Genomic DNA, 15,392 nt, shown 5'->3' with positions numbered 1-15,392 from the left:
TCGGATTACCCTGTGACTATATCTGTGAGAGATTGTCTTGATTGATGATGGTTGTGGGAGGGCCCAGACCCTGTGGGAGGTACTCATCCCATGCAGGTAGCCCTAGACTCTGTAATAAAATAGGCTAATCCTGAGCCTGGAACAGACAAAATGAGCCAGTAAGCAGCATTTCTCCATGGTTTCTGCTTCAAGCTCTGCCTTTAGTTCCTACTTTAGTTTCACAGGGTGATGAACCTATAAAGTGAAATAAACCTTTTCCTCCCTTAAGTTGTTTTGGTCATGGTGTCTGTCACAGCAATAGAAACAAGCCATACATTTTTCTGATAAAATTATTTTCTAGAATCCTTGATGTCACTACTGTATAAATTAGCAAAAAAAAAGACTATATATATATATATATATATATATATATATATATATATATATATATATCTTTTGTAGCCATTAGCCAGTTTTTACTCCACTATTTCAGAACTTTCCCACAGAAACCATAGGTGAATAATCTGTTGTCAAGTGACTGTAGTCCCCAACTTGCTTAGAAAATAAACTGATGGTTTTATTAGATTAACAAAGGAATTTATGTCAAATAATAAGTTATAGTACAAAGAAATTTGACAAAATAGACCCCTCTTCCTTCCCATCTCCTTGTGATAAGCAGTAGAGTAAGAAACGGTCTACTAACATTTTACAACTGTTAACTAGAAATTTCTACGGAGCAAAACAATATTGAAATTCTACTTTGCAAAAAAAGAAGATTCAGACCCTGGGCTGGGGCTCAGGTCTGCCGTCCCCACTGTTCTACCCACCCTACATCACGGTCCTCCAGACTCACTGCAGTCATGAGCAGCATGCTTACAGGTGCACCTCCTCTACCCTACCTCCGTTCTCTGGGTGGTATTCCTCTTATTATGGCCCAACTTAGTTCTTTCCCTCAGACCCTCTTAGCCTGCCTTCTCTTCTAGCTCATCTCCATTTTCTGTGTCAGCCACCAACACCCAGAAACACTTTCTACCAGAGACCACACACACACACACACACACACACACACACACACACACACACACAGCCACAGCCACACCAGGCTGAGACTCAAGAGATTTGTCTTCTTTTCCTTTTTTACAAGCTCTCAAGGCTCACCTGCAGTCCTTTATCAATATGCTTACAGAGCCCCTCCTCATACCCAATTCTATTTACTGGAGATTCCACCTCTTGGTGCAAACCATGGGTCCCTTAACACTTTTGTCCCTAACTCTCCAGACATATTCTTTGTCCCACTATAGACTGCTTGTAAGAGTTTCCTATTGGCCACTTGACAACCTGTAGAAGCACTCTACCAGAGACCCCATAGCCATTCCACTTGCCTAAGATCCAAAGAGGGCAATAGTAACCAGAGAACAGAACATCTATCCACCAATGACAAGACCAGACATCACCTCGGAACACTTCAGTCATAGCTCCAGATGGCTGTACCCCAGTGAAAAACCAAAAACATGAACAGCCAAGATAATATGCTTCCACCAGAACCCAATAACCTTCCTACAGTAAGCCCTGAAAAATACAATTTAGGTGAAACACAACACAAAGACTTCAGAATAGCAAGTATGAATATGTTCAAGGACATTAAAAGAGAATATGAATAAATACCTTACTGAAGACCATGAAAACAGTTGAAGACATGAAATTAGAAAAAGAGTCACTGAAGAAACCCCAAGCTGAAATAAAACAGGACATGAAATATTTAGGAAGTCGAACAAAACCCCCTGATGTAAGCCTCACCAAAAGAGTACAAGACATGAAAGAGAAAATCCCATGTGTTAAAAAACAAGGTAGAAAAAATGGATACCTCAGTAAAATAAAACTAAAATAATTCAAGCATAAAACATTAAGGAAATATGGAAAACTATGAAAAGACCAAATCTATGAAAAAGGGATAGAGGAACAAGAAACCCAGGTCCAAGACACAGAAAATATTTTTAGCAAAATAATAGATGAAAGTTTCCCCAATCTAAAGAAGGAGGTACCTGTCAAGGTACAAGGAACATACAGAATAGGCGGGACCAGAAAAGAAATTCCCCATAATACAAATAATCAAAACACTAAATGTACAGAACAAAGAAAGAATATTAAAAGTTGCAGGAGGAAAAAAACATGAAAAATATAAATGCAGGCCATTAGAATTACACCTGACTTCTAAATGGAGTCTCTAAAAGGCAGAAGGGCCTGGAAGGATGTTCTGTAAGTACTAAAAGACCACAGATGCCAGCTAGACTACTCTACCCTGCAAAACTATGAATCACAATGGACAGATAAATAGAAAAGCCCATAATAAAATAAAATTTAAACAGTATCTACCAATCGAAATCTACAGAAGGAACTAGAAGAAAAGCTTCAGTCTGAAGAGGTGAACCATACCCTAGAAGACACAAGAAAAAAATAAGCCCAGAACAGTAAATCAAATGGGGGGAACCCCCACACAATAACAACAACAAAAAAAATCAGTAAACACTTCTCAATGCCAACAATATTAATGGTTTCAATTCATTCATAAAAAGATACAGACTAACAGATTGGACTAGAAAATAGGGTCCATCTTTCTGCTACATAAAAAAACCACACATCACCATCAAGGATAGATATCACCTCAGTGTAGAGGAATGGAAAAAGCTATTCCAAACAAATGAATCCAAAAAGCAAGCATGTGTAGCTACTTTAATGTTTGACAAAATAGACTTCAAACCAAAACTAATCATAAGAGATAGGGAAGGGCACTATGTATTCACCAAAAGAAAACTCTACCAAGAGGATATTGCAGTTCTAAACACAGGGGCACCCAAGTTCATAAAAGTAATGGTATCACAACTAAAATCACATATTGACCCTCACATAGTGATAATGGGTGACTTCAATACCCAGCTTTCACCAATATACAGGTCATTCAGGCAAAAATTAAACAGAGAAATGCTGAAGTTAAATAATGTTATAAATCAAGTGGACCTACCAGATATCTATAAAACATTTCACCCAAACACAAAAGAATTTATCTTTTCACCAGTTTGTGGAACTTTCTCCAAAATTGACCACATACTTAGGCACAAAACAAGTCTCAACAGATACAGGAAAATTGAAATTATATCCTGCACCCTATCTGACCACCATGAACTGAAAGTGGATATCAACAACAGAAAGTGTACAAACTGCTGGAATCTGAACAAGCATTACTGAAAGAAAAATTGGTCAAAAGGGTAATTAAAAACTTTTTTAGAACTGGATGAAAATGAAAATAGAACATATTCAAACCTATTGAGAACAATGAAGGCAGATTGCAGAGGCAAGTTCATAGCACTAATTTCCTACATCAAGAAATTGCAGAGGTTTCATATTTGTAACAGCATCACACCTTAAAGCTCTATAACAACAAGAAGAAATAACGTCCTTCAAAAAAATTGTCTGGATGGGCTGGAGAGATGGCTCAGCAGTTAAGAACACTGGCTGCTCTTCCAGAGGTCCTGAGTTCAATTCCCAGCACCCACATGGTGGCTCACAACCATCTGTAATGAGATCTGGTGCCCTCTTCTGGTCATACATGCTGTGTACATAATAAATAAATAAATCTTTAAAAAAAAAAAGATGGGATTCTTTAGCCGGGTGTTGGTGGCGCATGCCTTTAATCCCAGCACTTGGGAGGCAGAGCCAGGCTCTGTGAGTTCGAGGCCAGCCTGGGCTACCAAGTGAGCTCCAGGAAAGGCGCAAAGCTACACAGAGAAACCTTGTCTCGAAAAACCAAAAAAAAAAGAAAATTGGGAAGAAATAAGCTAAAAGTTGAAATCAATGTCATAAAAGCAACAAGGAAAATATAAAGAATCAGTGAAATTAAGAGTTGGTTCTTTGAGAAAATTAAAAAGATTGACAAACCATTATTCAAAATAACTAAAAGATGAAGAAAATAGATCCAAATAAAATTAGCAATGAAATAAGGAACATTATGATAGACAAAATTCAGAGAATCAGAAGGACATACTTTTAAAAATCTATACTCACCAAACTAGAAAATTTAAGTGTTTTTTTTTATATACACAACCTGCCCAAGTTAAATGAAGATCAAATAATCATTTTAAAGACCCAGAACCCCTAGTGAAATAGAAATGGTATATAAATATCTCCCAACCAAAAGAAGCTCAGGCCCAGATGGATTCAGTACAGAATTCTACCTGACCTTCAAAGAAGAATTAACACCACTACTACTACTCACATTATTCCACAAAATAGAAACTGAAGGAATATTTCCTAATTATTTATAGAAACTAATCTTACCAAAACTACACAAAAACATAAAATTATAGACCAATATATATCATGGACCTGGATGGACAATTTCTCAATAAAATAATTGTAAACCAAATCCAAGAATACTATTCACTATGATTAAGTTGGCTTCATCCCAGAGATGCAGGGATGGTTCAACATATGTAAACTGATAAATGCCCACCACATAAGCTGAAAGAAACCCCATGATCATCTTATTAGATGCAGAAAAAAGCCTCTGACAAAATCCAATACCCCTTCATGATTAAAGTCTTAGAGAAACAAGGGATAAAAGGGACATACCTCAACATAATAAAAAGCATTTTACAGTAATTCCACAGCCAACATCAACCTAGAAGGAAAGAAATTCAGCATGTCCACTAAAGTCAGGAACAAGACAAAGATGTTTAGTCTCTCCATTCCTGCTTAGTATAGTGCTTGAAGTCTTAACTACAGCAGTAAGACAACTGAAGGAAAATCAAAGATACACAGAGAAAAGGAAGAAGTCAAAGTATCTTTATTTGCAGATGATATGGTTATATACACTAAAGACCCCAAAAACTCCACTAGAAACTTCTACAGCTGATAGCACTTTCAGAAAAGAAGTAGGATGTAGGGGCATGGAGGTCTTTGGGCTCACAAACATTTACTATGGGAACCTGAAATGTTAAACACATAGGCTTGTTTGAAGGAATGCAAAAGCCTGCTTTCCACCCAGAAGGCTGGAGTGGACATTCTTTCTAGCCTGGTGACTTTGCTTTGTCTGTGTACATAGAGACTTTTCCATCACTGAACCCTCCTCCAGATCCTTATTATAAATTTTTTTCTCAATCAATCATAAACCTGTTTTTCTCTGTTGATCTATAGAACCTATCTTCTTCAACTTTACAAAGAGCTTCAATGTAGTCATGTCTAATTAGTATTTTGATTACTTTATTCCTCAAGATTTCTGTATGCTTTGTTGTACACATGGGATTGAATTAAGCATCACCATAATAATTTTCTCCAAACTGTGCTGTGCTTAAATAAGCCTAAAATAAACCCTCGGGGTCAGACTCTCAAAGTTTGAGCCAATACCCTCTACTAAGTTGTATTGAGCTGAACTGCCTTCTTGCCTCCTGCTGCTCATCTCCCAGCTGTCTGTGAAGGTTGCAGAGAACCCCACAGCAGGATACAAAAATAACACACAAAAAATCAGTAGCCTTTCTCTGTACAAATTCCAAACAAATTGAGAAAGCAGAAAAATGGTGTCTTTCACAGTGGCCTAAAATAAATAAGATATCTTGTGATAACACTAACTAACCAAGTGAAAGACTTTTATAATTAAAAACTTTAAGGCATTGAAGAAATAAATTGAAGAAGAGATCAGAAGATGGAAAGATCTGTTCTCATGCATCATAAGATTAATATAGTGACAGTGGCCATCCTACCAAAAAAAAAACAGTCTACACATTTAATACACTCCCCATGTGCTGGTTTACATAAGAATGACCCCCATAGATTCATGTATTTGAATGCTTGGCCTATAAGGAGTGGCACTATTAGGAGGCATGGCTTTGTTGAGGAAGTGTACCGCTGTGGGAGCTGGCTTTGTGGTCTTATATGCTCAAACTATACCCAGTGTGATACAGTTTCCTTCTGCTGCCTGGGTATCAAGATGTAGACCTCTCAGCTCCTTCTCCAGCAACATGTCTGCCTGCACACTGCCATGCTTCCCACCATGATGATAATGGAATATACCTCTGAAACTGTAAGTTGGCCAAAGTAAATGTTTTTCCTTTAAAAGAGTTGCTGTGGTCATGGTGTCTCTTCACAGCAATAGAAACCCTAACTAATACAGAAGTTGATATCAGGCACTGGGGTATTACTGTGATAGGTCTGACCATGCTTTTGTTTTGAGCTAGCCCCTTATAATTCAAATAACTGTCTTCTATGTTTCTACTAGAATAGCCCATTAAACCCATCTTAAAGTAGTCCACCGCTTTTCTAAACCACAGTCCCAAAGTCAATATTTCTTCAAACAAAAGCATGGTCAGGCCTATCACAGCAATACACCAGTGCCTTGTACCAACTTCTGTGTTAGTTAGGGTTTCTATTGCTATAGAGACACTATGACCACAGCAACTCTTACAAAGGAAAAGATTTAATTGGGGAGGCTTACAGTTCAGAGGGTCAGTCCATTATCATCATGGTGGGACATGGTGGCATGCTGGAACTCTTGTGCATTTCTATTGGAAATGCAAAGAGTTATGTTTACTCTAGAAAAACTGGATATCAACAACAGAAAGCTTACAAACTCATGGAAACTGAACAACTCACACCTGAATGAAATGGGTCAGACAGAAATTATAGAGAAACTAAAAACTTTCTAGAATCAAATGAAAGAACACATAATATACCTGTCTTACTACTGCTGTGATGAAACATAATGACCAAAAGCAACTTGAGGAGGAAAGGACTTATTTTGCTCATAGTTCCACATCACAGTTTGTCATCAAAAGCAGTGAGGGCAGGAATTCACAGGGAAGGAACCTAGAGGCAGGAGCTGATGCAGAGCCCATGGAGGAAAGCTATTTAGTGGCTTGTTCCACATGGTTTGCCCAGCCTGCTTTCAAATAGAACCTAAGACCACTAGCCCAGGGATAGCACAACCCACAATGGGCTGGGCCCTCTCACATCAATCAGTAATTAAGAAAATCCCCTACAGCTGGATCTTATGGAGGCATGTTCTCAATTGAGGTTCCCTCCTCTCAGATGACTTTAGCTTGTGTCAAAATTGACATAAAATTATCCAGCACAATACCCAAATTTATGGGACACAAAGCAGTTCTAAGAGGCAAGTTCCTTGAATAAAAAAATTTGGAGAAATCTTGTGCTGTAGGCAGAGCCTTTTCTCTGTCCCGCTTTCTCTGTCCCTCTCAGTCCAACGGTCCCACAGCCACTTGTAAAATAATCACCCAGAGGCTTAATATTAATTACAAACTGTTTGGTCTATGGCTCAGGTTTCTTGCTGGCTAGCTCTTACATCTTAAATTAACCCATTTCTATTAATCTGTATTTTGCCACGTGGCCATGGCATTACCGGTCTGTTGGCATCTTGCTTATTGGATGGCTGGATGGCGTCTGCCCTGACTCTACCCTTCCTCTCTCTTTATCTCTACTTGGATATCCTGCCTGGCTCTTATCCTGCCTTACCATAAGCCAAAGCAGCTTTATTTGTTAACCATTGGGAGCAACACATATTCACAGCATACAGAAAATCCATCCCACAGCATTTATCCTTTTAGATGGTTACAGTTACATTCCTCTTGTATCTTAGCTAAGAACTAAGGTACTAGATTTAGATTCTTCAGGATAAGATAGCTATTGGAGTAATCTCTGTAATTTGCCATTTACCAATGGTCTGGACATTTAGTATGTGTTTCTTGCTTGATGTTGTTCTTGGTTGTAGTTTCATTTTTGTTTATGTTATTATCCTTTCTCCTGGACAATATTTGATAATCATTCTTATTGTATATAATTTTGTATTAAATTTCAAACCTTCTTATTTAGACAAAAAGGGGAAGTGTTATGGGTATTCGTTCCACCAATAGCTTTGGAGTACCAAGCAGCCTTAGGCTGTGACCTCTTGGTGGGTTATATGACTGTGTGCTTGCTCTCTTGTGGTGATCAGAGATCAGCTGGTCCCATTCACCACCACCACCACGCTGTGCCAAACAGAGGACCATGGCAGCTGTTTACTTTGTTCTGTATCCATGAGTGCATTTTCTCCCCATTTTATATCTTAATAAATCCTTCATACCCTTTTAGCAAACTATCATTGATTCGCTTACATCGTGCTAGTAACTTAACAACACACCCGAAAAGTCTAGAACCAAGTGAAGAAATTATACCCAAAAAGAGTAGAAATAATTAAACTCAGGGCTGAAATTAATAAAGTAGAAACAACGTACAAAAAGTCAATGAATCAAAAAGTTGGTTCTTTGAGAAAACCAATAAGATTGACAAAATATTATCCAAATTAACAAAAAGGCAGAGAGATAATATCCAAATTAGCAAAATTAGAGATGAAAAAGGAGACATAACACTAGACCCTAAGGAAATCCAGATACTCATAAAAATGTACTTTAAAAACCTGTACTCCTATGAACATAGCTGAGCATGTATCTTTATGGTATGAATCAGCATTCCTTGGGTATATGCCCAAGAGTGGGATGGCTGGGTCTTGAGGTAGTTCGATTCCTAATTTTCTAAGAAACCGCCATACTGATTTCCACAGTGGTTGTACAAGCTTACATTCCCACCAATAGTGGAGGAGTGTTCCCTTTGCTCCACATTCTCGCCAACATTGACTGTCATTGGTGTTTTTGATCGTAGCCATTCTGACAGGTGTAAGGTGGTATCTCAGAGTCGTTTTGATTTGCATTTCTCTGATGATTAAGGATGTTGAGCATTTCTTTAAATGTCTTTCAGCCATTTGTGATTCTTGTTTTGTGAATTCTCTGTTTAGCTCTTTAGCCCATTTTTTATTTATTTATTGCCCAGTTTGTTTTCCAAGGCCACAGTTATTCTAATAGATATCCAAACCATATAAAGACCCAACAAAGAAAAAGAATTGCAGACATTTTCCTTATGAACATACATGCAAATTTTCTCAATAAAATACTTGCAAACAGGCCTGAAGAGATGCTTGAGTGGTTAAGAGCACTGGCTGTTCTTCCAGAGGACTTGGGTTCAATTCCCAGCACCCACATGACAGCTCACAACTGTCTGTAACTCCAGTTCCCAGGGGATTTGGAACTGTCACAAAGGTATACGTGCAGGCAAAAATAAAATAAACATAATCTTTTTTAAAAAATATCTAGAGCAATAAGAACTTAAGGAGTTCAAGGATAGAAATAAGAAAGGAAAAATTCAAAGTATCCTAATTTTCAGATGATCTGATTGTATACCAGGAAAGTTCTACAGCTGATAAGCACTTTCAACTAGGTAACAGGACATGAAATTAATATAAAAAAGTCAGTAGCCTTCCTTTATGCAAATAGCAGACATAATTAACAAGAAACAAAGAAACAGCGCCTTTCACAACAGCTTCAAAAACATATTGGAATAACTAAGCAAGCAGGTGATAGATTTGTATAATACAAAACTTTCAGACACTGAAGAAAATTGAAAAAGACACTAGAAGATGGAAAGCTCTTTCATTCTCACAGACCAGTAAACTAATATTGTAAAAATAGCCATCCTAACAAAAGCCAGCTACAGAAAAATCCTATCACAATTATTTACATAAGCTGAAAAAAATCTTAAACTTCATATGGAAATGCAAAAACTCAGGATAACTAACACAATATTGAATAATAAAAGAACTGCTGTAAGTATCAACACTCCAAATTTTAAGTTGTACTATAGATCTGTAATAATTAAGAACAGCATGGCATTGGCATAAAAACAGACAGATTCACCAATGGAATAGAACTAAAGATCTTGGTGTAACCCCCCAAACCTGTGGACACCTGATTTTTGACAAGCCAGAAATACACACTGGAGAAGAGACATCATCTTCAACAAATGATGCTAGTTAAACTGGGTAGATGCATGTAGAAGAATGAAAATGGATCTATATCTAATACCTTGCATAAAACTCTACTCCAAATGGATCAGAGACCTCAGAACAAGATATCCTAAATCTGATAGAAGACAAAATACAGAATACATTTTAATTCATCAACACAGGAAAGGACTTTCTGATCAGGACCCCTATAGTGCAGGCATTAAGAACAACAATTAATAAATGGAAGCTTGTGAAGCTAAAAGGCTTCTGTACAGCAAATGACACCATCATTCAAGCACAGAGAAAGCCTACAGATGGCAAGAGAACGGTTACCAGTCACTATCTAATAGATACAAAGAAAAAAATCCTGATTATGAAAACAACTCAATTTTAAAAATGGAGTATAGAACTAAAGAGAGTTCTCTAAAGATGAAATACAAATGACTGGGAAATACTTTAGAAATTTTCAAAATTCTTAGATATAGGAAAATGCAAATTAAAACTAAGATTTCATCTTAATCATGGTCAAAAAGAATAAGTCAAATAACAGCATATGCTGGCAAGATTGAGGGGGAAGGGGAACACATATCCATTGCTGGTGAGAGTGAAAATGGCTACAGCCACTATGGAAATCAGTGTGGAGGATTCTCAAAAATCTGAAAATAGATCTACCACAAGATCCAACTGTACTACTCTTGGGCATATACTCAAAGGACTCTATATCTTACTGCAGAGATATTTGCTCATCCATGTTCATTGCTGCTCTATTCATAATAGCCAGAAATTGGAAATGACCTAGATGTTCATCATCTAATGAATGGATAGTAAAAAATGTGGTACATTTACACATGGAATTATTTAACTGTTAAAATTATGAAATTTGTATGTAAATGGGTGTAACTAGAAACATCATCCCAAGGGACATAACTCAAGACCCAGAAAGACAAACATTGCATATTTGCTCTTCTATGTGGATGTCAGCATTTAAGATATGTATGTTTTATCTAGAATACCCACAGAGGCTAGGTAGCTAGAAAGAGAGGTCAGGAGAGGATCTTCCAAGTAAGTGGAAATAGAATATAGAATTGCCAAGTGATAAAGGGGAAACTAGACTAGAATTAAATGGGGAAAGGCATGGAAGGACAGGATAAAGGAGGGACTATAGGGAAGGGAAACTAATAGTAGAGGTCTTTAGAAAACCTCTATGGAACCCATCTACCATAAAAACCTAAAATGTATACATAGAAATTTAAATGGAGTTACCATATGATGGGGGAGACAGTGCTCCAGCTAGATATTTTATGCTACAAATAAAACACCACTACCAGAAATGGGTTATATCTTGTTGAGTCATTGGCCAAAGGGGTTCCACAGCCCTTTCCCCAAAGCACTTCAGGCTTTTGCTGATGCTGTTTGTTACTGTCCAAAACTGGATAGAAACCCCTGTTGTCATTGAACATAAGTGGAGGAATCAAGCTGGTGCCCAACTAGAAACTTCACCAAGCTACAAATCCTGCAAGGTATAACAGCAAGCTGACTGCAAGGTATACTCACTGATGCAATAGTGGCACAAATGTCACAGGAGTAACTAGCCACATTTTGATTGGATTTTAGGCCCATTTCATGAGATGGAACCCATACCTGACAATGTTACAGTGACCAAAAACATGGGACTACATAGGCCATGGTCCCTAAGGGGAAGCCTAGTACCATTATTCTGATAAATGAACATAATAGTAAAATGCTTCCAAATGGCATACTTCTATACCAATAGATCAGTGCCTCACTCAACCTTCATCAAATGGCTTACTGCAATAGATGGTAAATAACCCAAAGCCACAATTGGACAGCACAGAGAATGAGAGACTTTGGAACATTCAGCCCTAAATAAGATGTCTTCACCAAAGCCTTCACCTCAAGATTCAGGGATCTGTTCAGAAGAGGAGGTTTTGGAAAAATTATAAGAACCAGCCCTGATGGATGACTCCAGGGAAACAGTGTCTTCCAGATACAAGAGAGCTGATTTACATATGAACTCATACAGAATATGGCAGCATGCATAAGACCTTCCCAAGTTTAAGCCAGACAAAATTCCTGCACATAAAATGAGCACAAAAATCTCACTCCTAACCAAGAAGCTATTTGCAAATGATAGTTGCTGGGAGAAGGAAAATCAGTTTTATACAATGAAGTCACATTGAATGTATCAATTACATTTCAGGACAGACTCCATGCTCAGGAGTAGTTGGGAAATACAAGACTGACTCCATGCTTTTGTGTGATGTTTTTATTTGTTTGATTGTGTGGCTTGGTATTTGTGTGTGTTGGGGAGGATGTTCCTTTTTTGTCCTTTTAAAATATACTCTTCTTAAGAAAGAGCATGAAGTTATGTGTGTGGGCTGGTGGGAAGGATCTAGGAAAATTTGAGGAAGAGAAAAATATGTTCAAAATATATTGTAAGAAAAAATTTTAAGCAAATAAAAAAAGAATACATTTTTCTTTTGTTTGCAATGCTGGAAATTGAACTCAAAGCCTTATTCATGCTAAGAAAGAAATTTTTCTTTCTTTTTTCTTTTGAATGTACTTTTTCCACTGAGCTCCATCCCCAGTCCTAAGAATTTTAAAAAGATAGAAAAGAATAGTTAAAAATACTAAATGGAGAAAGTTGATGTGTTTGTATTTTTATTCCATTTACTGAAAAATAAAATGAACAAAAAATATATATAACTAGACCCAACACCAGCTCTTTGTTTCTTCTTTCTTTACAGATTTGAAGCTTTGTTTACTGAGTTGGAAATAAAACAGAAAACACTGGGCATTGCCAATTTTGGTGCTTCAATCACTACAATGGAAGAGGTTTTCCTTAAGTGAGTTATAATAACCTGGAAAAAAAACTTTCTACCCATAAACTCTTATGTTAACAAACCTCAGCCAGGTGAGGGTGGCACACACCTTTAATCCCAGCATTTGGGAGGCAGAGCCAGGCAGATCTCTGTGAGTTCAAGGCCAGCCTGGTCTACAGAGTGAGATCCAAGACAGGCACCAAAACTACACAGAGAAACCTTGTCTTGAACCGCACCCCCCCAAAAAAAACCCTTACCCTTTTGCAGCTGAAATAAAGTGTCACTAAGTTTTCAAATATGCTATTTTATGATAATATATTTCCATGTATATTCAGCTGACATTTAAAGATGTTGAACTTGGGCCTTGATGCATGTCTTTTTTGATGTAGATGTAACCAACAGTCTTATCAAATAAGAAAGACAGAACCAATGTAAAAGAGAAAGCCAAGAGATCAGAGCTCAAAGCTAAAATCTCACCCTTCCTCCTGCGGTGGTCCTAGCTTCCCGAAAAAGAGCTATTTCCTGTGTGTCTGTCTGTTCATAGTATTTTGTTCTGCCTTCTCATTGGTTGTAAACCCAAACATGTGACTGCCTCGTCACTGTCTGTATGTACAGCCCTCTAGGTCTTAAAGGTGTATGTCTCCAATGCTGGCTGTATCCCTGAACACACAGAGATCTATGGGAATAAAGGCATGTGCCACCACCACCATGCTCTGTCTATGGCTCTAATAGCTCTGACCCCCGGGCAACTTTATTTATTAACATACAATTAAAATCACATTTCAGTACAATTAGAATACCACCACATTTCCCCTTTTCTATTTTAATAAAAAGAAAAAAAAAGCAAAAGGTTATAACTAACATAAGAAAAACTATATACAAAAGTACAATACCTATATACAATATATACAAGTAATAAATACCTAAACAGGTATTTGACAAATCATAGAAAATAATTCCATTATCTATCCTATTTTGGTAAATCCAAGATGTATCTAATGCACTTTCTATCCTAATTAATTTTCAACTATAACTAAATAATCTTCAACCATAACTAACTAATCTTCAACTCCCTCAGAGTCCCAAGAAGGAAATAATATTAGCTAACAAAAATAAAAACAGGAAGTACATGCAAGCAACTTCCCAAAAATTTGTGAGTTGACAGAAACAGCCAGCTGCCTGGACAGTCAACTGAGGTTTCCGCAGTGTTGGGGCATCATCTTCAGCCTATAGGCTTAGCGTATCTGACAGACTCATTTGTGAAGTAGGATGTACACAAGGTCAACAGTTCAACCTCACATTGGGTGAGAGCAGTCCATGTACCAGAAACACCTGAATTCCACTAGTGTCCTGTCATGATTCAGGATTTTAAAGTCTGGAAATTGTTGACAGTTTTTGAATTCAGCTGTCCATTCTTCTTGGCGTTGTATATATGGCTTCATCTCAGCATCCCCTTCTTCTCCACATCCCTCTATTAAATGCCAGTCTACTATCGAGAGGCGTGAGCTTTCAGCTGCTGTTCCATTGCACAACAGAAGCAATCGGCCCTCTGCCTGTTCAGCTGCCTTTGAAGAAAAGGGCACTGTACCTTTTCTGGATTGCGAAGGCCACTTCAGGGATGGGGCCATATTGTCCTGGCCTCAGAAGATGCCTTTTGATAAAGCCATAACCACACTTGTTTTGACAAGAATCAGTAGTCCTTTGTTTCTTGTTCTGTCTGTCCATTTTGTCCTGTTGATTCGAGGATACTTTGTTGTCCAGTGGCTAACATTTGCCACAATGAAAGTTGACTCCATATGCAGTTTCTTCAATGCCCATATTTCTCTGAAGTAGATTGGTACTGCCAGGAGCCAACATGTCTCAAAAAAGAAAAACTTTCTAAGTTATTAAAACATTTTAAATGCCATATTCTGTAGATCTCTGAAGGGTTTGAAGATGACCTGTCTAAAACATCTCTGCTCAATTTTTAAAACATATCTAATATGACTACAAGTTCTATTGTAATGTCTAACTACTAACTTTCATTTCTTTATATCCTAATAGTTGGTAATAATAACATTCAAGGATCAGAAAATTGCATTACATTGTTAAATGAATGGTATAAATACAATTAGAAATATACATATAGCATTTTCTAACAATATCAGTTTCAAATTTGTATACAATATAAAACAACCCAATCCAATGTAAAGTATTTAAAACTAGTAATTGTCTTTTTATTTTCTTTCTATCTTTCTCTCTTTCTTTCTTTTAAACAAGAACCTTAAATATAATCTCCTTTGCTTAGCCTTTTTCCTAACCCTTGACAACAACTTGTAACCAACCCCCCTAAACATTGAAAATTATCCCAGACCCAAAACCCATTAAAAAGGCCAAAAAACCACCCACCCCACACCACCTCTTTGGGAATGTGGGCGTCGTATTCTTAAAATTGCTTCCTGCTGGGTATAGGCGAAGTTTTCTTTATCCTGAAAGAAAAATTTTAGGTTAATTGTCAAATTCTAGGAAAGGTAACTATGTCCTTCATTATCCAGTCTGTGTATAATGCCAAAGTTCAGGATTTATCTCAAGTCCTTATTCAAGTAGTCTTTGAGACTGGATCATCTCAGCTAGTCATCTCAAAATTGCTGTGAGCACCTTGTAGTTCAAAGCTGATCTGTGGATGATGTTTGTCAGCTTAATGATATTATTAT

The 15,392-nt window shown here is 37.3% G+C and overlaps 1 protein-coding gene across 1 annotated transcript in view; it reads left to right on the top strand.

Annotated features, from left to right (window-relative positions):
- LOC114692230 (ATP-binding cassette sub-family A member 3-like) overlaps window positions 1–15,392 on the top strand; it is a 126,249-nt gene that overhangs the window by 69,317 nt on the left and 41,540 nt on the right. The window contains exon 16 of the mRNA XM_037211015.1: window positions 12,625–12,723. Within this exon, the coding sequence (XP_037066910.1) occupies window positions 12,625–12,723 (99 nt within the window). The remainder of the gene's footprint in view (window positions 1–12,624; window positions 12,724–15,392) is intronic.

This window comes from Peromyscus leucopus, chromosome 1 (genome assembly GCF_004664715.2).
Source record: "Peromyscus leucopus breed LL Stock chromosome 1, UCI_PerLeu_2.1, whole genome shotgun sequence".
NCBI lineage: Eukaryota > Metazoa > Chordata > Mammalia > Rodentia > Cricetidae > Peromyscus > Peromyscus leucopus.
The sequence above is the reverse complement of the archived record's forward strand: the minus strand, read 5'-3'. Positions and strand labels throughout refer to the sequence as shown.